The sequence below is a fragment of the Mastigoproctus giganteus genome, chromosome 10 (assembly GCF_048544385.1).
Source record: "Mastigoproctus giganteus isolate SK-2022 chromosome 10, ASM4854438v1, whole genome shotgun sequence".
In the NCBI taxonomy this organism is placed as follows: domain Eukaryota; kingdom Metazoa; phylum Arthropoda; class Arachnida; order Uropygi; family Thelyphonidae; genus Mastigoproctus; species Mastigoproctus giganteus.
The window spans coordinates 154,369,857-154,397,027 of record NC_143584.1 but is presented as its reverse complement, the minus strand read 5'-3'; the positions used below and the strand labels follow the sequence as shown (position 1 = coordinate 154,397,027).

Here is a 27,171-nt window from a genome sequence, read left to right as displayed (position 1 = left end):
CGATGAATCATCGATAGGGTACCATGGGCCTTCTTTGCATCCTGTCTACAATGCTGGGAGAACTTCATGTCTGACTGTATCGTAACATCCAAGTCTCTTTCCTCCACTACTGGCTTTAGTTTAAGTCCACCAAGCGTATAAGTTATTTTGGAGTTAGTGTTTCCCAGGTGTAGTACCTTACACTTTGCAGGATTAAAGCATAGCTGCCATTTTTCTGACCATATCTGAAGTCTGTCTAGGTCACTCTGAAGAAGCTCTGCTTGGCAGTGATTATTACCTACTCTACCAATTTTTACATCATGCCTTCTATCCCTTCATCTATGTCAATTATGAAAATAAAAACAACAGTGGTCCTAATACTAATCCTAGGAATAACCATTTATTACAACCATCTGCTTCCCGCCCTTCAGCCATCCAGTTATCCATTTAAGGATTTTCTCTGTGATTCCAACCTGTTCCAGCTTATAAAGTAACCACTCATGTGGAACTGAGTCAAATAGCTACAAGATTAGTTATACCTAATTTTTCCCTTTACAAAACCATGCTGAGTTTCCTTCAGAATTCCATTTCTATCTAAATAATCCTGAATTCCACCCTTGATCATTGTCTCCATGATTTTCCCTACTACTGAAGTTAGACTAACCAGCTGGTAATTTCCCACTTCATTCTTCGAACCGCCCGGGAGAACTGCCCGTATGTATTGGAGATACATTGCCACTTTTCCAATCCAACAGAATTGTTCTTGAGTCCAGTGATGCTCTCATAATTAGCCTTAATGCACTCACTTGCCACCTCCCTTAAGATTATAGGGTATATGCCATCAACCCCAGGAGCCTTACTGGCCTGTAAGTTAAAAAGTTTTTTTCATTAAATAAATATGTGAAATTTCAACATCATTGATTAAATATTTTCAACTTCACTCCTATAATTTCTGATTGACATAAAGGGCTTTTCTTCTGTAAATATCAATGCAAAGTAACTGTTGAGTTCATCTGCAACTTCAGCTGGGGTATCAATACTGTCCCATGTCCATTACATAAGAGTCCGATATGGTTTGTCCTTCTCTTTTTTGCATTTATATGTGAAGAATTCCTTATCCCCACTCTTTGCCAGTGATTACTCATAATCTGCCTTTGCCAGCCTAACCTTTCCTGTGGCACTATTACAGATCAATTTGTAGCTGTTATAGGCTTCAGTACTTTTTATTGCTCTGTAACTTTTCCATGCTGCCTTTTTCTGCTCAAGTAATCTGGCAAGTTCATTATTCATCCAACTTGGAATCTTCCTCATGGAGTATTTTTTAATGGTATACAAGCATTCAAGGTTTCTGTGATTAATATTTGTTTGTTTGTTTTTAGGAGCATTAGCAACTAAGGCCATATTGCTCAGGGGATATGCGGTGGTCATTCCCTCACCTTTCCACTTCCTCCGTATTTGGTGGTCACGGTCTAATCCGGTCTAATCAAGAAGAGTGTGCTACGCACTGCTGCTCCTGCCCACCTGGCTATGGAGGCGCCCTGTGATTAATGTTTTAAAGGTATACCTTAATTCAATTAAATTTGCTCTTTGTGAGATATCTATTCAGTTAATAGAGGCTATGTAGCACCTTAAGCTGTCGAAATTTCCTTTCCTGAAATTATAATCCATTCCTTTGCCTTTAAGTACTGCTACCTCTCTCTCTTCATCATCCACCGTAGAACTCCATGATCACTTTCTGTAAGCTCTATTACGTCATCTGGTTCATGGGTGATGATGAGATCAAGAGTGTTCTTCTCTCCAGTACTTTCCCTGGCATGTTGATACAAATAGCAATCATCTAGTTGATTTAAAAATTTAGTCTCACATGTGGAGTTTAATTCCCATTTTCTCCAATGGGAATTAAAGGCAAATTAAAATCACCCATAATAAGACAGTGATGCTTACTTGCCCATTCCATTTACATATAGAGGCTCTCATCATAAACTGCACAATCACCTGGCCTGTAAATTACTCCCACTCTCATTATACTTTGCTTCCAACTATCTCACACCATACAGATGCTATACTAGCATGCAAAATGTCCGAATCTGAAAATGCTTTTGAAAAGAAGCATGACCCCCCCCCCCCCCCTTCTATCTTCCCTATTCTTCTTAAATACATTATGCATACCGTACTGAAATGCATCATCCTCTATCTCCGGGGTGGCACCATGTTTCTGTAAGTACTAGAATGCACTTATTACACCATTCTAAAAGTTTCTGAAATGAGTCAGCGATCAGCGAAGGCATGAAAAGAGAAGATGTTAACTTCGATAGTTATGTTTTAGCATTAGCATTAGCATTAGTAGAGGCATTTGATGCAAGAAAGCAAGCTTATGCAGCATCAGCCAAAAAAAAAAAAAAAAAAAAGTAACATAAATAAATAAAAATAACCACTTCCACTTCACCCCTCTGTTCGTTCGAAATACCTGTCCAGCTGAGCCTTAAACTTATTTAGGCTATCAACTTCCACGACAAGGGATGGAAGTCTGTTCCACCCACCAACCACCCGCTGGCTAAAGGCAAATTTCCGCACATCTATCCTACATCTGTCTTTCCTCAATTTGAATTTATGCCCTCTCAGGTGATTTTTCTGAGCTAGAGGAAGAATCCCATCAGCATTGAGCATGCTCAAACCATTCAAGGCTTTGTACACCTCTATCAGATCACCCCGCTGGTGCCTAGTTTCCAGACACTGTAATTTGCAAAACTTAAGCCTTTCTTCGTAAGAGAACCCCTTTGTCCCATTCACCAATCTAGTTGCCCTTCTCTGTACTCGTTCCAGCAGCTCTACATCCTTCCTGAAATGAGGCCTCCAGGCCTGTATACAGTACTCTAGGTGTGGCCTGACCATTGCCTTATACAAGGGAATAATCACCTCCTTATCCCTGCTAGAAAAATTCCTATATATCATTGACAATACACCATGAGCTACTCTTGCAGCTCGTCTGCACTGCTCAGAGAACTTCATATCTGCCTGCACCACCACCCCCAGGTCCCTTTCATTCTCTACCACTGTCAGTGTAGTACCACAGAGTTGATACGTTGCTCTGGGGTTGCTGTTTCCCATATGTAGTACTTTACATTTGTCAATGTTAAACTTCATTTGCCACCTCGAAGCCCATCTACTCAACCTTTCCAAATCCTGTTGCAGCAGCATAGTGTCAGTAGTGTCCTTGACAACCCTGCCAACCTTCGTATCGTCTGCAAACTTGGACATTAAGCCTGATGTCCTCAACATCCTGAAATCTCTTTCCTTTGAGGACAGTTTTCACCTTGAGAAAGTGGAAGTCTGCTGGTTCTAGATCAGCAGAGCAAGGTGGATAATTGATCTGCACAATGACATGTTTCATGAGAAATGTCTTCGCAACAAGTGGGAATGGGCAGGGGGATTGTCCAAGAACCAGCTGCTTTTCTCTCAAAATTGCAGCCTCATCCAGGAAATGCAGCACTGACTCTCTCTCTCTCTCTCTCTCTCTCCCCTTCAGGTAAAAATTTGTCGTGTATAACACTGTTTGTGATACACGACAAATCAATGTTGTTTTGATCCTGGACTTCTGTAAACAAAACGTTTTGAGCTTTGGTGATGATTTTGAAGTCCACTGCATGTTCTACTGCTTTGTCTCTTGGTCAAGCTGAAACACCCAACACTCATCTCTAGTGACAACACAGCCAAGTAAATAAGGATTGACAAGCTAGGATGAAGTCTTTGCAAATGACACTCTTTGTTGCTTCAGCTCATCCGTGAGGCTGTGCAGCACAAATTTTGCATAGACACCCTTTTACCTAAATCTTCATGCCCAATTTGATGAATTTTCACCTCACTGGCCATCATTCTGAGGGTTAAATAACAATCCCTTGCCACAATTTCTCAAACTTTTGTAACTCTGTCCTCATTTCAAGAAGTTAACGGATGCCCACTTCTTGGGTCATCACGAACATTCTCATGTTTGTCTCTGAACCCCTTATACTGTTCAAACACACTGGTATGACAATGTTTTATCACCATAAACAGTTTTTAACATTTCATCTGGGAAATCTGCATAAGAAACATTTTTATGCTTCTGTTGCAGATTTCCCAGTTTAAAGGAAAATTTAATATTTGTTCCTTACTCCAGTGCAAAATCATGACAGAGAATATTAAACACTACTAAAAAAACATGGTGAACCTTTTAACTTTCTTCTTTAAATAATTAGTAACGTACTGCAGTGGGGTATTCTAGTCAAAATAAAAATTATTTCTTTTTTATTTTGACTAGAATACCACCACTGTAGTACATTACTTATTACTGGTTAAGAATTAGCATAAATATTATTATCAATTAGGATCTGATTTATATGTGGTATTTTAAGTTAATTTTATGTCAGTGATGCCTTTTTATTATTGTTCAAAAATCATAATCTATAAATGACATTTGTATGGCAGACTAATTGAATCAGTAAGTGCCTCTGTTATTATTTTAAATTATTTTACTATTCATTGGGCTAATATTTTAGAAACCTTTTCTGTCTGGAAAATTACTCTTCTGATGAAAATAAAAGAGTATGAAACATGGTGAACTTTGTGTGCCAGTCTTTGTCAGCTCACCTACTTGAATCAAGTGGACGAAGTGGCAAAAATTTTCCTACATCACATATGGCATTAACAATCTTTTTTTTTGGTAGTTGTTGGCGCATCGGCTTCTGTGGCCATAATGCAACTCCCAAGGTTTTTGCAGTACTTTGATCCAAGCCCGAGGTGGGATTCGAACCCGCAACTTTTGGGTTGCCAGGAAGGCGCTTTACCCATCTGGCTAGCCCGGTCGGCGCATTAACAATCAGATTAGAATACTTCTTATCTGATTGTTCCACGGTTATGTTTTTTTCTAGTTATAAAATAATCAACAATGTAGAAGAAAGGTCAATATCATAATGATGGAATATGAAATTAAGTGTCATTACTAAAATTAGGTAGATTGTCCAGGATGTTTGTAAATAATTTTTCATGTGTAATCTGCAAAATAAAAAGAAACACTCATAAATGTAAAAAAATACTGTATATTTATTTATATGTATATTCATATTTATTGAAAAAAAGCAAATTATGAAGTGTTATTTTGTCAGCAAGAGTGGTGGCTCTTTGTTGTTTCATGTAGTCGAGTAGAGGCTTCACATGAAACAAAGTAAGATTAACTGGGGCAACAGAGACCCTTGTTAATCTTCACTTTATAATCGAGTATCTGTTGTAGATATCAATATTTTGGTATACTTTTTCATTGCATACCAACTAGATGCTAACTCAGACCTCAACCACAATGCTAACTGCCTATTGCGGTTGAAGTCTGAGTACAAGAAACAATCATTCAACATATGGCTATGAAATTACGTTTTTGACAGCCGTGCACTTCAGTTAAATGTATCTATTTTTCCGTAAATTATATAAACACATTAACAAAATTTTTGGGGTTGTATATAATTTAATTTTTTAACTAAAAAAATTCCTACCTACCAGTATAACAGTTACTATTTTGATCTATGCCTAGTCTATAGGCAGGTTTGTTGAAAGAAGAAAATAATAATTTAGTCAATTATATGTGTGTGTGTGTGTGTGTGTGTGTGTGTGTGTGTGTGTGTGTGTGTGTGTGTGTGTGTGTGTGTGTGTGTGTGTGTGTGTGTGTGTGTGCGCGCGTGTGTGTGTGTGCGTGTGTGTGTGTGTGCGTGTGTGTGTGTGTGCGTGTGTGTGTGTGTGTGTATACGAGTGTATATTTTTTGTATAGTTTAAGTACAATTAGTAAAATAGGTAAGATATATTTCATATAGGATAAGCTGGTAGCTACTTAACCCTATAATAGCCATAACTGGTCCACGAGGCCAAACCTAGTAAAGGATGATCATTAGTAAAAGTAAAAATAAAACAATTAATAAACATAACAATAATATATATCAAGTCAATTATAGGTAATGGGACACATTGAAAGGGACTTTATCGAGGGCTAACCCTTTCAATATGTCCCCTACAATTAACCCAGCTATCAGTTTCTGATATCATCTGCCTGTTTAACACGGTCAAAAGGTAATTCATGCGATAAATGGATAAGTATAATTAAACTATACAACTATACAACTGTACTTAAACTATACAAAAAATATAATAAGACTGATGTAATGTTCTATCTAGATATGTATAGATGGCATTAATTAGTTCTTGTTTAGTTAACTTTACATAAGTTATTTATTAATTTTCTATATTTTATATATATGTGTGTATATATACTTACTCCACGACCAGAACAAGGCAAAGCAACATTATTGGAAGGGCAGGCACCAGGCTCAACAAACAATTCGACACCAACACAAGACTGATTAACACATATCTAAATTTAAAAAAATAATAATAAATAGATAACATATAATAATATTATAAAATACAATAATTATTATAATATCATTAATATTTATTATAACAATTATGTTAAATTATATAAAAAAAATATATATATATATATAATATATTTATATAGAATAGAATAGGTACAGGAGTTGTAATAAGAGGAATATATGAAGGAATATAGACCTGGGTTACTACAATGTAGAGTAGAAGGCACCCAACAGGCTAGCGACCCCAGACTACCCGAGAACTACTAATTCCTCTCATCCTCACTCTCCTTTTTACTGTTCTGAATCCCTATTTTTTATTTCTTGTGCACGATTAGGTTTCGAAAGCAATATCAAGATGCTATTTTACGGCCATACATACTGACTTCGCCTCATACAAAATTCAGCATCTTTTTCACGCTATTTTGTATGTTATGCCTTCTCCCCTATCCTAGGACTCGTGGCCTCATTATGTTTAATCCCCCAGCCAACCCCATACGTCTTATTGCTTTCCAACGCCCGAAGTCACTTCTACATACCATATAATCATTGGAACAAGCACATAGCATTTTTTCTCTCCCCGCAGTATACAAGACGACAGTCCCCACTCCTCCGGCTTGCGAAATCAGTAAGTACGATTCATGACCGTCTGCTCCATCTCACAATTTCAACTTTCAATGATCTTTAGTAATTTTTTACTACCTATATATTGCTTATTATCTATCATTTCTCTGCCTCTGTTGGGTCAGCCATGATATATACGTTAGCATTACGATCAACCTGGCTTCCAAACATTAACAATAAACTAAAAACCTGGTATCTTTTTACCACGTGCTATGTATATTTCATGTTAGAAACAGAGACCTTACTTTTTGCTCATTTTGACAGCTGGCCCTCGTTAACGATGTTGAAATCATCTGAAGTACAGCACTAAGTACTTATAATATAATATTTTTGACTTTCTGTGTTGCAGGTTCGAATGGAAAGGTAGTCATAAAATTGTGTTATTTTATGACTGCCTTTCCATTTTAGCTAACCCGTTGGTTGATTACACTATCTGCTGTTCTCTCTCCATATTAAAAGTATAACCTCCTATTGTTTATATATATATATATATATATATATATATGTGTGTGTGTGTGTGTGTGTGTGGGAGTGTATTTATACATATATGCCCATATGTTAAAGGGCGTAGAATGCATTTCTGAGCAAAAACTATTGCTAAAGTAAAAAAAAACAAACAAATCATACATAAAGCAGCAGGTGGAAGAGATAAAAAAAAAAAGTACTATAAAGGATGTAACCAAATAAATATATAATTTTGAAAATAAAAGGCTATACCAAATTAGAATTATCGATGGCCATGTCCGGAAATGGCGTATTCCCGATACACTCTTGATACTGTCGAACGGGGGTAGTGCAATTTCTGTACCACCTCTGCAATAGAATGCCTCCATGTGTCTGGCAACCACTATCATCCCTCTTTCAAAGTTCGTTAACTCACAACACTTATCCATACTGACATCGAATTACCGTCTACATGAATGCAGTGTACCTACATACCTGCCAAGCAGTGGGTTCATCCACTAGTGAGAGGGTTACAGTGTTGCATTGCCCAGGAACTAGGTATCCCATGAATTCTGTCCTTTCAATGTATAATGTCACAGCTTAATCAATTGATTGTACTGTCTGAGGCCAGTAGTACTGGAATGATATAATTCTTCCCAGTAATAAGGCACTTGATAGTGCCATCATCGCTTAATAAAATTTCAGGGAAAGTTAGATAATGTGCATTATCTAACAACAAAAATGTGTTAATGTTTTAATTTGGATTTAATTTATCCCTATGATAGTTTTTACTATTTTTTTATAGGTTGATTGTGAAACACATTCTGAAAACTGGTCAGAACTGTTTCATTAAATTGTCATTAAGGAAAGATCCCCATTCTGCATAAATTTAAAAATGTACACACATAAAAATGCAATTTAAATTCAGAACGGGTCTGAATTAGAGAGGTTTTACTGTATTTCATTTTTTACAATCTGAGGACTGTTGCAGTTTTCAGTATGCTAATACCTGGTTCCAGCTTACAATTTTCTAGCTAGGTTGAATCAAATATCCAGGTTTCACCATCTGTTACTACAGGTTTGTTTATATATGCTATACTCCCCCTTCACTACATAGCTCTTTCTGATGTTACTTTCAACTAAAATTTCATACATTATTTTGAAGCTCTCTTCCATTATTCCTCAGTTTTTGACCTCAATAAGCACTTCAGAATAAAAGTTGCCATAATCCCTCAACCTAGTGCTATGATGAGGGTTCGGGGTTAGTGAAAGCTATGTTCTTTATTCTTTCATTCAATCATCAAGACACTGTAGTTCCTGGCAAGATGGGACTAGAGTGAACAAAGTCCTTTATATAATTTTTAAGGAATTGTATGTGACAGGCATAGCATCTTTCTGCACGTAGCTTTGAGCAAACTGGGTTAGGCGTTTTGCCATGAGCTGACTTGGTATGGCACTACTCTAAATAAAAAGCATTTCTTTGATGCTTTTTATTTAGAGTAGTATACTTCTATTTATTTAAAGTATATGAAACTACCAAGACCATGGTTTCAACCCTGATTACGGTCTCTCTTTGGTGGGTAAGTAAGCACTGTGAACATCCGAACAACAATGATGAGATCTATCCACAATATGTGAGATATGTGATGGTGCAGTATATGAAGCAGAAGTCTACAGCAAAAGCCTCAAGCTATGAAAGTTATTAAAGGTCACTGCACATGTTGGGCACAACTTCTTTCTGTATCTAGCTTTGACCAAACTGGGTTTGCTACTCAGTGCATCAATTTCATAAACAGCAGTATAAACTCAATCAGAGAAGTGCCTTTTATTTAGGGTAGAGCAATACCAAGACGACTAGTGGTGAAGGGTTCTCCACAATATTAAATTGATGTACTATGTAGCAAATACAGTTTGCTCAAAGCTGTGTACAGTAAGAAGCTATACCCCAACATTTACAATGACTTTTTATAAGCTTTCATAGCTTAATGCTTTTGCCCTGGACTTAATCATGTCTAATGATTAAGTCCAACTGATGATGTCACCAACAGCAAATTCAAAATGTGAAGCATTCAAAGAACTTATCTGGAAAGCTACTAGGCTTTACATACCAACTAAGAAATATTGTTCAAGGTTTAGGCCTAAATGGATGTCAGATGAACTAATGAGACATATGGCAGAGAAGAAAAATGCATGGGATACATATAAATTAACATGTGACACAGAAGCCTATGATAGATATAAGCTGATCTGCAACCAAGTTACAAAGGAGGTTAGGCAGGCGAAGGCAGATTACGAGAAATCTTTGGCAAAGGATGCAAAGAAAAACAGCAAAGAGTTCTTTAATTATGTAAACTCTAGAAGGAAGAGGATGAATAAGATTGGTCAACTTGATATCGATGGGTCAACTGTTGATGATCCTGCTCAGTAGCTATATAAATTCAAATTGAGGTAAGACAAATGTAGGATAGATGTGCGGAAATTTGCCTTTAGCCAGCGGGTAGTTGGTTGGTGGAACAGACTTCCATCCCTTGTTGTGGAAGTTGATAGCCCAAATAAATTTAAGGCTCAGCTGGAGAGGTATTTTGAACGAGCGGAAGGGTGAAGTGGAAGATTTTTTTTTTTTTTTTTTGGCTGATGCTGTATAAGCTTGCTTTCTTGCATCATATGCCTCTACTAATGCTAATGCTATCTAAATGAATATTTTGCATCGACATTCACACATCACGAGTTATTCAGCGAGGGGAATGCCAGAAGTGTATTCAACTCTGGCAGTAAGATAGATAATCTTGTAATAACTGAGAGTAAAGTGGAGGAGAAACTGTTGAAGATAAACACAAGAAAGACACCTGGGGTGGATGGGATCTATTCAGTTATATTAAAGGAGGCAGCAAAGGAAGTAAGCAAACCCTTAGACATAATTATGAGAGCTTCCTTGGACTCAGGGGAGGTACCCATAGACTGGAGATGTGCAAATGTGACCCCAATTCGCAAAGGAGGATCAAAGGCTGACACAAGTAATTATAGACCTGTGAGTTTAACTTCTGTTCCAGGAAAATTAATGGAGGCACTGGTTAAAGAAGCACTGAAGGATCATCTAGACAAGACTTCAGTTATAGCTCGGACACAGCATGGTTTTGTTAAGGGAAAGTCTTGCCTGACCAATTTGATTGGATACTATGATGCAGTCACAAAAGAACTGGATGCAGGGAATAACTTTGATATTATATATTTGGATCTTAGAAAGGCTTGTGATACTTTTGCACATGGAAGACTGCTGCACAAATTGCAGCAGTGTGGCATTGGAGGCAAATTGCTGCTATGGATAAAGGGATGGTTGAGGGGGAGAAGACAGAGAGTGGTAATCAATGGACACTGCTATCATGGACTAATGTTATTAATGGAATCCCTCAGGGTTCAGTGTTGGGTCCATTATTGTTGCTGTATTTATAAATGATATTGATGATGGTATATCAAGCTTAATGTCCAAGTTTGCAAATGACACAAAGGTTGGCAGGGTTGTTAAGGACACTACTGACGCTATGCTGCTGCAACAGGATCTGGGAAGGTTGAGCAGATGGGATGAGAGGTGGCAAATGAAGTTTAACATTGACAAATGTAAAGTACTACATATGGGAAACAGCAACCCCAGAGCAACGTATCAACTCTGTGGTACTACACTGACAATGGTAGAGAATGAAAAGGACCTGGGAGTATTTGTGCAGGCATATATGAAGTTCTCTGAGCAGTGCAGACGGGTGTATATAAAGGAATTTTTCTTTCTGCGATAAGGAGGTGATTATTCCCTTGTATAAGGCAATGGTCAGGCCACACCTTGAGTACTGTATACAGGTCTGGAGGCCTCATTTCAAGAAGGATGTAGAGCTGCTGGAACGAGTACAGAGAAGGGCAACAAGATTAGTGAATGGAACAAAGGGTTGCTCTTATGAAGAAAGGCTTAAGTTTTGCAGAAATTTGCCTTTAGCCAGCGGGTAGTTGGTTGGTGGAACAGACTTCCATCCCTTGTTGTGGAAGTTGATAGCCTAAATAAATTTAAGGCTCAGCTGGACAGGTATTTCGAACGAACGGAGGGGGTGAAATGGAAGTGGTTTTTTTTTTTTTTTTTTGGCTGATGCTGCATAAGCTTGCTTCCTTGCATCATATGCCTCTACTAATGCATTAGCATTAGTAGAGGCATAATTTTTAAGAAATTATGGTTGACTGGAATTTAGTTTAGTTTTGTTAGATGTTAAATTTGGCTTTCAAACTAACCAAAGTTTCTTAAGTGACTGCCAGAGATGAACATCTCTCAACAAGTTGGTAGAATATTGTATTAGTGGATTCATTGTATATACTCAGTGATCACTAAATTTTGACTGCTCCAATCATAATGGACTATGCTGCATAAATCACAGTATAAAAAGCTGAACAGCTTTGTATACTAGAGCATTAGTAATTTGCATCTGGTCATGCAAGTCAAAGTGATAAAGTAGCAGTTATGGGATGTAGTAAAGATATCATGGAGTTTCAAAAGGGCACGATTGTGGGAGCTTGTGCATCAGGTGCTTCCAAATCAGAAACGGCACATTTTGTCAGTTGCACATGGACAACTGTGGTTAAGGTGTACAAAGAATGGTTTTGAATGGTTCAAACCACCTCCTGCCAACAGAACTATAAAGGATTATGCAAGGTGGATGTTCGTGGTGAGCAAACTTACGTGGGTACAACATGATGCACAGACTCAATGGCAGGTCACGGTGCAACAGCTGACATCGCAATACAATATGGAAAATGCAAGAACAACATTCCAAATGATGACGTGCCATACACTCAAACACACAGAGTTCCACAGCAAACGACATAAGAGACACATTCTCCTCACGTTGATCATCATCAATGACAAATGTTGTGGTATTAACAACAGGCTGGTTGGACATTGGAGGACTGGTAACAAGTGTGCTGGTTGGATGAGCCCAAATACCTAGTGCAACAAGCTAACGGATGCCTTTGTGAGTGGTGTAAGCAACTGGATTCCATGGACCCTTCATGCATGGTGCTGACTATCCATTAAGACAGCAGTGATGGTTGCTTAATATGATGCACGTTTTCCTGGCAAGAATTATTGCTGTTATTTAGTTTTTTAGGAGCATTAACAACTAAGGCCATATTGCGCCGGGGATATGCAGTGGTCATTCCTTGACCTTTCCGCATCCTCCGTATTTGGTGATCACAGGCTCGAACTCTGTCTAATCAAGAAGTGTGTGCTACGCACTGCTGCTCCTGCCCTCCTGGCTACGGAGGCACCCTGGCAAGAAATAGGACCCCTCATGCGTACAGACCAACGATTCTCTGGTGAGGTCTATTGGCAGCTCTTAAGAGACCACATGTACCCTGCCATCTTGCATTTTTTTCCTGGACAGATATGGGATATTCTAAGGCAACAATGCACCATGTAATCAGGCCCACATTGTGTACGAGTCAAGATAGGTTAAGTTATCACCTATCTTTCTTTTTTTTTTTTATGTGAACCCCAAACACGAGAGAGGTATTAGAACCTATAGTACTTAGTACCGTGCTTGGGTTGGAGGTTGAGAAGACGAAAGAAGATATTTGTTGACACTGGACGTGAACTTCTGTAGATTGTAATTTTCAGGAAATACGTATGAAGGAAGGTTGTTCCAGAAAACGGCAGTTGAATGAATAAACGAGGAAGATGAAAAGTTGGTTCTGCGGGTTTGAAGTTGAACAGTAAATGGATGTTGGCTGGTGGTGGCATGTGTTTGGATTGTTTTGAAAGAGAGAGCGGGAATTATAGAAGCCAATTCAGAAGAATAGTTCCCATGGAAGTATCTGTAGAAGATGCATGCAGCAGAAACAGTATGTCTATGAGAAAGCAAGTGGAGAGACTCTGTTAGAGATGAATCATTAATTAATCTAACTGCCCTCTTCTGAATAGAATCTAGAAGCCTGAGAGAGGTTTTGGAGGCACCACCCCCAGATGTGGGAATAATATTCCATGATAGGGCAGATTTGCAATTTGTACAGAGTGAACAGCTGTTTGGAAGAAAAGTAACGCAGAGAGCGAAAGAGAAAACCAAGTTTTCTAATGCAGAGGAAGCAATATTTGTAATGTGCTTGTGCCAAGAAAGTTAGAAGTCAGGGTAATCCCCAAAAGAGATATATCATTTTGCCTAGAAATCGGAGTGTCACTAAAGATAAGCATAGGAGCAGAAGAATCCTTTTTGCGAGATATAAGACAAGACTGAGTTTTAGAAGTGTTGAAATCAACTAAGTTGTCTTTGCTCCACTGGAGAATTACCTGAAGATCGGTATTTAAGGAATTGGTAGCAGATTTTCGAGAAGTTGAAGCTGATTGAGCAGGGCAAGGTTTCTCAAAATGGAAAGTGGAATGCAATGTGCTATCATCGGCAAAACTATGGATAGGATTTCCAGTCAATGGAAGAAGGTCATTAATATACAAGAGGAAAAGAGTGGGGGAAAGAACTGAACCTTGGGGGACACCGGCATTAGTGGAGAAGTTGGAAGACAGAGAGCCATCTACCGTCACCCTCAGTGAGCGATCAGAGAGAAAAGCCTTTGAGATGTCAAGAGCAACTACTTGTGTTTCACCAAACCTTTCCATTGAATTAGTCCATAAATGGGTAACATAAGCCAGAATATCACCAGTGGATCGACACTGGCGGAATCCATACTGGCGATCGTTGATCAAACGGATAACCAATTACTAAAAACAGTTGGCAAACCATAAGATGGAAGCTTTTTCACCGAACCTTTCCACTGAATTAGTCCATAAATGGGTAACATAAGCCAGAACATCACCAGTCGATTGACACTGATGGAATCCATACTGGCGATCGTTGATCAGACGGAAGATTCCTAGGTAGTTTAAGAGTTAGCGGTTAATTGATTTCTCCATTACTTTAGAAAGAGTAGAAGTAATTGCAATGGGACGATAATTGGATGGGAGGGATTTGTCACCGTTTTTAGGAACTGGCTGGATATGAACAAATTTCCAAGCAGAAGGAAAAACACCTTTGGAATAAGAAAGTGAAAAAAGGTGGCAAAGAATAGGAGTAAGTTCAGGAGCACAGGTTTTGAGAACAAGCAGAGAAATACCACCGGGACCTGGAGCTTTCTTAGCATCGAGATTCGTCAAAATCCTTCTGACATCCTCTTGACGGCAGACCACACGAGGCATTGAATGGAGCGTGTTGGAAATGGTGGGACGTGTTTTACCAAGATCATTAATACATGAGCTGGAAGAAAAATGGGATGCTAGCGGGTCAGCTTTATCCTTGGCTGAAGTGACAACAGAACCATCTGGTTTGGACAGAGGTGGGCAAAAGTTGCGGCCAATAGCTTTGGCAATTGTTTAAAAATTTCTAATTGGAATTGTTCAAAATTTCTAATAAATATTACATTTAAAATTAAATTGTTTATTATTTTCGTTTCGATGCCATATGCTTGCATTTCACTATGTACTGTATATATACATAGTCATATTATGAGGGTACATATAATACATACATAGACAAAATTTTAGATTAGTTTTTCTTATATATTTCATACTTTGGAACGGAACCCCTTTATTAATATGGGAGCCATAACTCAGTATTCACGTTTTCGGTATCCGCGGCATTTCACAGGAATGTAAACCCCGCGAATAGCGGGGGTTTACCGTATTTTGAATTCCCCTTGAAAGTTACATTTAAAATAGTTTCCGTTGAGTGAAGAAAATATTTAATATAGCAAACGGATTAGGAGGGAATTAACTCGGTATGCACTGTTCGTATTTGTGGCCTTCAGGCAATTTAGGCGCATAGTGCTGCTGCACGAATTAAGAGAGCTAAAGGGATTACCATTACAATACAACTTAGTGGTACCTGGTAAAACCTATCCAACCACCTGTCCCACATACGGAGAAGTTGCGCTAGTCAGGAGTGAGCAGATCAAGGTGTATTCCCAATGGGCTCTGGCCCACATTCTACTGCAGTGGTGTCCAACCTTTTCCCGTACAGGGGCCATATTCAAAAAAATTCAAAGTTGGACTTCTTTAGTGTGTTAAATTTTCCATATCTTGTTGCATGTAAAAGTTAAATTGAAAATATTCGAAAATTTTATTAAGTAAAATACACAATTACATTTTCTGAACAAAACATTTAATTAGAAAATTTTTATTAACAAATTTTAAAATGCTGTTTTAGTTCACTTTCCTTGCGTGCCGTAGGTTGGACACCACTGTGAATCAACTGTAAGTGCCCCATTCGAGAATTATAAAAGTGATTTTCTTTTACCCTGAGAAATAATCTATTGTTTCGTGGAAGTGCGTTATCCACATTTTCTGTAAATTTTCCCTATCTCTGTTTACACGGTCATAGTATCTGAATATCCAAATGACACTGACATTTTAGACAGTTTCAAAAAAAAAAAAAAAAAATTCAAATTCAAACTAGTGACAATACCGATGACGAGAGAAGGAAAACAAGGACAACAAAGGTATTAATCCTTCTAAACATGAATTGTTGGAATTTGGTGAAAATGAAGTTAGAAAATTGTCAATTACAATTAGGTTACAGTTAAATGAAAGAGATGAAATTCGTGGATACCTAATTGATAAGAAGGTTTTGGAAGAATTGAAGTATTTGATGAACGCTATGATTACGATACCAATTTCATCGAGTGAATGTGAACGAGGATTTTCACAAATGAATTTGATCATCAGCCCAACCAGCGCTTCGTTGATGACAAAAACAGTTTCTTCACAACTGTTTCTTAAAACAGTAGGCCCACCACTGACCTGCTTCGATCCAGCAAAATATGTTGATTCGTAGCTGCTTCGGAAACATCATTCAGTAACCAACACACAAAGAGGAAGAAAAGAAGTCGGCATTAGGTGTCGGATGAGAACTTAATAAAAATTTGGAATATTCTACAAAAACTTTATTACGAAATTATTTTTACTTATATTATTATTTTTTGCTTATTTTACTTATTTTTTTATATACTTGAATAATAAATCTATGCTTAATAAACCGTGATAATATACTTAATGCTGCCATAGCCTAGTGGTCAGGCGTGTGGGTGCATAAGTATACACGTCCATTGAGTGACCGGGGTTCAAACCCGTGACTGCTGAATATGGTGCTGTTTCTTGCATTATGTCTATCTTGTGAACTCCTCTGACTGTTTGGTCGTCCCAGAGTATAAACAGAAAATTTATTTATTAATTTGTTGTTCTTATTCTAAAAACATTACTACTGAAGTAATAATATCAGGAAAAAAAAATTTTTAGACTGCTTTTCATATCCTTTAAATTTTCAATTTTTCCTGATAGCAAAGAATGAGAATATCCTATATGATATAATAAATTAAGCAAAATTATAGGCTGAATTAGATAGCCAATTAGAGAGAAGGGAACTGTACAGTAAAAATGATTGAATAATATGAGTAATAGCAAGCATCAGATAAGGGTGGGAAATTTTGTTTATAAGTCCAAGAAAGGGGTAGAAAAATTATAAAATTAAAATCTGATGTTAACTAAAAATATTACTTTTTCGTAATTCTTTCGGTTTTTATATTTTCAGCTTTTATTTTTTTTGGCTTCTTACATCGCAAGCACTTGGTATTAGTCTCTTATACCTGGTATTAGTTAGGGCTCTTACTAAAAGGATGGAAATCCTTTTAGTAAGAGCCCTAACTAGCCCCAGTAACCTTTAATATCTTTTTCTTAGCTTTTTTATCTTTATACTTTCTACTTCTCCTTTCTTCTCGTTTGTAAAGCTATTAGTGTAATATGAGGGTGATATGAACATTCCTACTGTACTTAATCTCTTGCTATCTTCGTCTTTTTTTATCTACACATTCATCCCTTCTATTTCTTCGATTCACTCCCCTGCCTTATACCATTTGCTTGCATTAACTTCATATATATTCTCCAAAAATTTATTCTAAATTGTCTCATTCACTTATAACCACTTATTACTGCTTCTAGGTTACACTGTAAGCACTTATTTTAATTTTATTACCATTTTACTTTAATTTATTATTATTATGTAGTAGTAGTAGTAGTAGTGGCACATGATGCAAGAAAGCAAGTGTAGGAGCTTATGCAGCATCAGCCAAAAAAAAAAAAAAAAAATCGCACCATTCCCTCCAAATGCCTGTCCAGTTCCTCCTTAAATTTATTTAACCTATCAACTTCTACAACGACAGATGGAAGTTTGTTCCAGCAATTAACCACCCGCTGGCGAAAGGCAAATTTCCGCACATCTATTCTACATCTGTCCTTTCTTAATTTGAATTTATGTCCCCGTAGGTTGGTAATCTGAACAAGTGGAAGGATCCCATCAGAATTCAGCGTGCTCAACCCATTCAAGGCCTTATAGACCTCAATCAGATCACCGCGCAGGTGCCTAGTCTCCAGCCACTGCAATTTGCAGAACTTAAGCCTCTCTTGGTAAGAGAATCCCTTCATTCCCCTCACCAATCGTGTTGCTCTTCTCTGTACACGCTCAAGCAAATCTACATCCTTCCTAAAATGAGGCCTCCAGACCTGTACGCAGTACTCAAGGCGTGGCCTGACCATTGCCTTATACAGAGGGACAATCACCTCCTTTTCCCTGCTAGCAAAATTCCTATATATCATTGACAAAACCCCATGACCCTCCCTAGCAGCCTGTCTGCACTGCTCAGAAAACTTCATATCTGACTGCACAATTACTCCCAGGTCTTTTTCATTTTCTACCACCTTAAGTGTAGTACCACACAGTTGGTACGTTTCTCTGGGGTTACTTCTACCCATATGCAGTACTTTGCATTTGTCAAGGTTGAACTTCAGTTGCCACTTCTTAGCCCATCTGCCCAAATTATCTAGATCCTGTTGCAGTAGCACACTGCCATTACTGTCATTAACAACCCTGCCAACCTTTGTGTCATCTGCAAACTTCGACATTAAGCCTGATATACCTTCATCAATATCATTGATAAATACACAAAACAACAGTGGACCCAAAACCGAACCCTGTGGGACTCCACTAATAACATTAGTCCACGAAGAGCAGCACCCATTGATTACCACCCTCTGTCTTCTCCCACTTAACCATCCTTTTATCCATTGTAGCAACTTACCCTTAATACCATTCTGCTCCAATTTGTACAGTAGTCTTCCATGCGCAACAGTGTCAAAAGCTTTCCTGAAATCCAAGTATATGATATCAAAATTATTTTTTGTATCCAGTTCCTTTGTGACCACATCATAATAACCAATCAAATTTGTCAGACAAGACTTTCCCTTAACAAACCCATGCTGTGTTTGAATTATTGCTGCAGTCTTGTCTAGATGATCCTGCAATGCATCTTTAACCAGCGACTCCATTATTTTACCCGGAACAGAAGTTAAACTAACTGGACTGTAATTACTCGTGTCACCCTTCGATCCACCTTTGTGAATTGGGGACACATTTGCACATCTCCAGTCCGTGGGAACCTCCCCTGAGTCCAAGGATGCTCTCATAATTATGGCTAAGGGTTTGCTTAGTTGCTTTGCCGCCTCCTTTAAAATAACTGGATAGATCCCATCCACCCCAGGTGCCTTTCTTATGTTTAACTTCAACAATTTCTCCTCCACTTTGCTCTCAGTTATTACAAAATCATTAAGCACACTGCTACAATTTGATAACCTTCTTCCATTTTCAAATTGTAATAATTCCTCACGTGTGAATGTAGATGCAAAATACTCATTCAGTTTGTTTGCTATCTGAGCAGGATCATCAACAGTCGAACCATCGATGTCAAGTGGACCAATCATATTCATCCCCTTCCTTTTAGAGTTTATATAAGTAAAGAAATCCTTGCTGTTTTTCTTAGCATCTTTTGCCAAAGATTTCTCATAATCCGCCTTCGCCTGCCGAACCTCCTTTGTGACCTGATTACAGACTAGCTTATATCTGCCACAGGCTTCTGCGTCACCTGATAATTTATATGCATCCCATGCATTTTTCTTCTCTGTCATGAGTCTCATTAGTTCATTTGATAACCATTTAGGCCTAAACCTTGAACGATATTTCTTAATCGGTATATAAAGTCTAGTAGCTTCCACGATTAATTCTTTGAATGCTTCCCACTTAGAATTTACTGTTTGTAACATCGTCAGTTGATCCCACTGTACAGAATTTAAAAACTGTCTGAGACCACTGTACTCCCCTTTACGGAAGCAAAAACCCTTTCCTTTACCCCTGACGGTAGTTACCTCTTTGAGTAAATCCTACTTCAGCACACTGTGATCACTGCCACCTAGTGGTTCCTTTATCTGCAAATTCTTAATACACGAATGATCAGTGCTGATAACCAGATCAAGAGTGTTACTTTCTCTGGTTGCCTCTCGAACATGCTGCTGCAGAAAACAATCATCCAATAAATCCACAAAAGTCTGACTAGTGTGTGAGTGACCAACCCACAAGTTCCAGTCAATATCTGGGAAGTTAAAATCCCACATTATAAGACATTCTGATTTACTGGCCCACTCTATTTCTCTGTACAATTGTTCATTGTACTCATGCAAGTCATTAGGCCTATAACACACTCCTACTCTTATTTTTCCTTTCGCAGTGCTTATCTCACACCAAACTGACTCAACAGAGCACTGTTCATCTATATTAACTGGGTGCACTTCCTTTGATTTTATGTTTTTCTTAATTAACAGCATAACACCCCCTCCCTTTCTGTCCTGTCTATCCTTTCTGTACACATTGTACTCCCCAAATTCCAGTTCTGCATTCCTTATATCTTTGTGACACCACGTCTCTGCTATCCCAACAATATCCGCCTTTGATGTCTTGACCAACACTTCAAATTCATCAAATTTATTTACTATACTTCTAGCATTGGTATACATGCAAGCATACATGCTCCTATGCCTATTCCTTGTTACCCTAACACATCCCATATACCCAACTATTCCATGATGACTGCCATCCGTCCCTGAAACCCCCAACACCCTTCGCTCCAGGTCGCTTCTTATTCTAATAGAAGTTGTGCAAGAATCACCTTCACCTCTGCCTGCGGTTACTGTTAAACTATTAGTCTTTGTATCCCCCCAAACTAACAGTTTTCCGACCCACCTAACACTGCCTCGATAGCATCAGCAAATATTCTTGCACCCTTTCTATTTAAGTGTATCCCATCCCTGTAGAAGCAATCTCTCCTGTTAACAAGTACAGTCCAGGCTGAAAAAAATTCTACCCCTTGAGCCTTGCACAATCTTTCCAGGGCCGAACTGATCGACAAGGCTCTCATCATATACTCCCTCCTATCGTGTCTGGGCAGAATTGCAGACACTTTCAAATTCAACCCTATTTCACGGCTTTTTTTCAACAGTGACCTGTACTTGTTGAGTAATTCCGCCGGTCTCCTACTCTTAATATCATTAGTGCCAACGTGTACAACTATATCACCTTTTGTGCCCTTGAAAGATGATATCCGCTCTACAACGTCATTAACCTTTGCCCCTGGCAGACATACCCTGGTCCTGTTCCACCTATCCTTTTTACAAAGCATGTTCCCCGTCTCCCTGACAATAGAGTCACCAACAATAACTAGTTCCTTTGGGACCAGCGCATTCTGCTTTGGAGATTGCCGCTGTGCTGCCTGATGCCCAGGAGTGAGCTCTGGCGTTGAGTTGGGCAGCTGAGAGCCTGATGGGCCCCTCAATTTAGATCTTTCGAGGGCATCCACCCTGTCCTTCAAACTCTCATATAGGCCCATAACAACGCTGAGTTGTCGCCTGATTTCCTTACACTCCTTACATCGCGCACACACAAAGACATCCCCCATGGCAATATCATGTTCCGTTCCAGAGAGTTCGGCAAACATTTCACAAGTTGCACATTTTTTTAGGCTGTGATGCGTTGGAGAATTGCCCCCCTCAGTTCTCCCCCGATTCACAGCACTCCTGCCACTTTGTGCCAGTTGCTTTGCTGCTCTAGTCTGGGGCATGGTAGTTTTAATTAATAAAATCAATAAATTAAATATCAATAGTATTTGAATAGAAACTATTAAATAGAAACAGTGAAGCGTATTACTATATAATTATGCGTTAGAGCTACCTAGCTACCTCAATTAAAAAATTTGAATTCCCTACCACTATATCCAAAAACAATGGCTACAAAATGGAACGAAATAACGGTTTTACCTATCGTAAGTAAAATCCACAAAAACTCTTTATCTAAATTAAAAATAAAAAATAACCAGCGTAACTATAACTATATGACTAAGTATTAAGTACAATATAAAATAACAATCATGTAAATAAAAGGCAAACACTTATCGTTTTTGCGGAGCCTGTAACTGTCAGCTGTAACTTTTAAAGAGATTCAGCCTATATATGTTCTATAACATATACTGCGTTGGGACAACCTTGTCCATATTTTTGCGGAAGTTCTACTGTTTTACCCCCGTATTTGCTCTCATTTAGTTTTATTATTAAATTTACTCTTCTTTCACAGGTATGGACAAGTATAGTAACACAGTTTTTGATACACGTTCTAGTGTAGTCCCCCTGATGAAATACCTGATTATGTATCAATATTTATTTTTAGCCAACATCAGATTTTAATTTTATAATTTTTCTACCCCTTTCTTGGACTTATAAACAAAATTTCCCACCCTTATCTGATGTTGCTATTACTCCATATATTAATATAATCATTTTTACTTTACAGTTCCCTTCACTCTAACTGGCAATCCCATTCAGTCTATAATTTTGCTTAATTCATTATATCATATAGGATATTGACATTCTTTCTCAGGCCTTCAACATCTCGAATTTCTGTTATCCTTCTTCTATTAGTTTTGGCATTTGGTGTAATTTATGCATTCATCTTCGCAATTTTCAACAGACATTAATTTTACCTCATATACATAAACTTTTGTATCCTTTGCTGCTGCTTTGTGCACTCGGTGCAGATGTCATTATTTTTATCTCTCCGTTACCACTTAACTTTTCATTCCATTTTTATATATATATAGAGGCACGTATAATGTCCAATTGGCATAATTACAATGGCATTAACATTGCACATAAGTATTCATTAAACTATAAGCTAAAATCTACCTATTAAGCATAATAATAATAATAATATATATATATATATATATATATAAAATATATTTTTTAGATATTTAATTCTATAAAATTAAATTATGAATAAGATAATTAAAAAACCGTTATTGCAAAGAATATTATTCTCTATTCCAATAGAACAGATGTGTATTAGAAGCACTGAAAAGCCAAGATACCCACCTTTTTATCATCACATTTTGTTCCATCCAACACAAGTCCCAAATCTGGGATGTCAAGACTTATAGTCCCTGTGGTTACCCTGATAAATACCATTTCAAAGAGAATAAATAGTTACTCTATAAAAAACATGAAATGAATAACTTCTACAATATTATACTAGGTAATTAATTTTTATAGTAGAATTTTCATCTTAAGCTAAGTTTTCTTAGCTGAAAATATAATACTAGCAGTGTAGAAAATGTGAAAGCTAAAATAGATTTTAAAAATAACTTTTCTTTTATTTATTTAGCGTGAAATCCTCAAAATAATTAATAGGAAAGAAGATAGTACTAAAAATCAAGTTTCTATGGGCTGAAAAAAAACAAAAAAAAAACAAAAAAAAAAAAAACATAAAAATAAATAAATAAAATAATTGTGACAGAATATGCGAATACAAAAGGAAACATCCGCAATCTATTAAAATGTTCTATTCAGGTTCAAATCATTCTGGAACCCCAAGAAATACACCAGCAAAAAATACCTTTGAGATTATAATAATTGGAAGATAGCATAGTTCTGTACCAACTGGTTTTTGCATGTAGTAGAATTGTGAGAAATATGTATAAATTAAAATAAATTTTTTCATCATAACATAGTGTAGTATGAGTAGGTTTATAATTTCTGTGTATTTTGTTCCCTCACCTGTATACTTGAACTTAAATTTGACGACGTTACCAACAGGTTGTCAGGTTTTGACTGGGGGAGGGAGTAAAGGGTATTATCATTTGTGGATACTTATATTATTTGTAGATAAAATGACAACCTAATGGAAAAGTATAGGGTCCATGCTGAAAAAATGCTTTAAAGTAGATCAAAATATACACATGTATAATTCTGTTCTAGAATGGTATGTGGGATTATATGATAAATGTCATGTGGATTAACTCATGATCTGAGGTGCTTCAGAAGGCTTTTAGTTGAAAATATTATTATTGGCATGGCTGGTCTAGTTGGTAGAAGACAGAACAGAATCTTCTCCAGTTGTTTCAGGCTCTACATGGCCTTGACTGTAGAAATGCCTACAACCAAGTCAGAATCATGTGTATGATTCTAATTTGGTAAACTACTTCTAAAATGGTGGTGGAAGATTGAAAAATCTTGGTATAACAAATTTACACATCACACTCTTCAGCATATCTAGCAGTAATGATCTAAATATATTGGATTTGAGGTATATTGGATTTGAGGACTGTGTTCAGATTTTCAAAAATTAGCATAACATTTAAAAGAAATGAGCAAATTACTTTATTCAAGCCAGAGGACGTCAGCAGACTTTCTACATGAGTAAGAATAACATGCCTAATAATCAGCTTGCAATGAAAGAGGAGAATGAAAGAGGAGAGAAAGAGAGTTCAATTTGTTTTCTTTCAAAACTTCTTTTGAATCAGGAACTAGAAATGAACATGAGCCAGTACAATTCACTAGTGACCACATGGCTTTTCTAACTTTGTTGTTGTAGTAAGGCTTTAGGAGCATTAGTGACCAAGGCTGTATTGTCTATAATTTGCACGTTCTGAGAGTCAATTTTCTGTTTCTGGATGAAAAACTTGAGTTTCCTGAGACTGACTAACGCAGTCAGATTATGAAAAAGGCCCACAACAGTTCCTCACATAATCAATGGAATTTGAACTCAGGTCTTTTCAACCTGGTGTGGGGAGGACATTGATCCTAACAACTGTGCTATCCACAAGGGCTCTAACCTCATCTTTAAATATACTTCTCAGAGGTTGCCACTGTTTTACCAGCTTAGTTAAACATTTACTCAAATGCATTTGTCATCTCTTAATTTGTATTTTGAAAAGGGGCATGCAGCTCCCCTTTTCAGAATACAAATTAATGAGATGACAAGGCCAAATATTACCAGCACGTGCTCAATCTCCTCCTTTAATAACCTTGCTATTCCAGCTTTAAGTCCACAATACTAACACTAAGTGCCAGACAGGCTTATAAAGAAATTCCACATGCATTCAAGATGTTGAGAAGTCCAGTACAGTACACTGTAGAGTCACCTTCCAACACTGAGGGTGCCTCCGTAGCCAGGTGGGAAGAAGCAGCAGTGTGTAGCACACACACTTCTTGATTAGACCGGGGTTTGAGCCCGTCACCACCAAATACAGAGGAAGCGGAAAGGTCAGGGAATGACCACCGCGTATCCCAGAGCAATATGGCCTTAGTTGCTAACGCTCCTAAAAACCAAATAACCAACCAACCAACCAATACTGATGGCAAGCTATATCCCATTAGTAATATTTACTAATAAAAAAATCATCAATTTTGTGAATTTTTTTTATTTTAATTGGAAAGGTCACCATAATGGGATATAGCTTGGATTCGTTTGATTACAAATGACAGTAATCTGCAGCAATCAAAAATGGCACATTTTTCAAATTCATCATTACCTGTTCTTTCCTTCTCTGTGCAATTTCACACTAACAATCCCTGCTGCTTTTTTTTTTTTTTTTTTTTATTTTTCATTCGCATTGACATTAATAATTTATTTTTTCCTATTTCACTATTGGGAAAAATATTTGTGAGCAATGTGCCTGCACAATTAGCAAAACTAAGAAAAATTGTGTTTTAAAATAAAGAATGTCAATAAAGCATTCAGCATATATGGAATATTTATCTTCACTTTGAAAGGCTACATATATTTTTGCATTTCTTTCTAAGCAGCACACATTCTTATGCTTATTTGTTTGGAAACATCTGATTACATCATGTCTCCAATGTTCATAACCAAAAATTCACATCTATAGGCAGTACACAAAGGAAAGTATTACCTTTTAACATGTAAAATCAGGTATATATCTCTTCTAAGATTTTATATTTCATTTCCTTGGCACCTTACTGATGGGCATCATTAATTAGCTTTCCACCACACCCAAAAGGAAAATACGATAAATGCAAGCAGACATACAGAACAGAGAACAAGCCAAAGTGTTTCCTGCATTCAATGCAATTTATGCAATGTAGACTAGTACACCTAACAGCCAATTCATTAAACAACGTAAGCAGAAATTTGCAAAATATTTAAAAATACCAAATTTAACAGTGAAGCTACATTGTTTTACAGTTTTTTTGCAAAAAAGATGGAGGAAAAACTATGTTATGATATAAGATAGAGAATGGGTCAAAATAAGTAAAAAAAAAAAAAAAGGTGGAATCTAAATACATTTGAAGGCAATGCAAGAGTCTTTGACAATTTAATTGAGGAGGTATTAATAATTCAGGAAAACTGATAGTGTTGGGGAGGGGGAGCAATACAATATACATTTTCTAATATGGGTAAAAGCAATGGTTGCATACATCTCAATGCTGTTGTACGAGGCTACAAAAGCCAATTTGGTTTTTTTGGAGCATTAGCAACTAAGGCCATATTGCTCCGGGATATGTGGTGGTCATTCCCTGACCTTTCCGCATCCTCCGTATTTGGTGGTGACGGTCTCGAACCCCGGTCTAATCAAGAAGCGTGTGCTATGCACTGCTGCTCCTTCCCACCTGGCTATGGAGGCGCCCTACAAAAGCCAATCTTCTGATATCGGAAAGATATGCAAAGGAGAGCAACGTCTTTTAAATGAATGCGAAGCTAATGCTAGGGCAAAAAACTTAAATAACTTGAAGGGGTGTATGGCAACTGTAAATAATACAGCACTTAGTCTAAACTGTGTCTACAGCAATTTCAGGAGCACTGTCAATAAATGAATTAAGTTTAAGTTACTGATTAGGACATCTGATACTGACATAATAGGATTAATGGAAACTTGTTGTCACCCGAAAATAAGAGGAAGATGAGTTTCACTATGATATGTGTGATATACAGTAGAATCTCATTAATACAAACTCAGTTTATACAATATTTCATTTGTAAACCATATTGTTCTCCTGCAAAAGAATAGGCTCTTTCTATGCAAACACATTCATTTATTACAAAATTCAGTTAATAAGTATTACAAAGTCCATTTTTACCTGGTGAGAAATATTGTTCTCCTGCAAAAGAATAGGCTCTTTCTATGCAAACACATTCATTTATTACAAAATTCAGTTAATAAGTATTGCAAAGTCCATTTTTACCTGGTGAGAAATAAATAATGTCATTCTGTATGGTGAATACAAAGCTTGGCAGAGTTGTTCTATTATTGCCCCATGACCAGCATGTGTGACCATCTGGTCACATGACCACCTGGTTCTGCATTTTCCTAAAGATAGCACTGATCTGTTAATTTACTTTTATGTAAACAAAGTTTATAGTAGCTATAATATAAATATACTCTGAAAAATAACAATTGCAGGTCATTTGCAATTGTGGCACCACCAAGTTCAAAGGGTCTTTTGTTATAATCAACTTTTTGTGATATTTTTAAAGCAATCTGAGCTGTT

At 37.3% G+C, this 27,171-nt stretch overlaps 1 protein-coding gene across 1 annotated transcript in view; it reads right to left on the bottom strand.

Moving 5' to 3' along the window:
* The window catches only part of LOC150079395 (disintegrin and metalloproteinase domain-containing protein 11-like), a 445,660-nt gene that overhangs the window by 79,204 nt on the left and 339,285 nt on the right, over window positions 1–27,171 (bottom strand). Inside the window, exons 23-24 of the mRNA XM_090383050.1 lie at window positions 22,756–22,834; window positions 6,275–6,370 (exon numbers count right to left, since the gene is read on the bottom strand). Of these exons, the coding sequence (XP_090239176.1) occupies window positions 6,275–6,370; window positions 22,756–22,834 (175 nt within the window). The remainder of the gene's footprint in view (window positions 1–6,274; window positions 6,371–22,755; window positions 22,835–27,171) is intronic.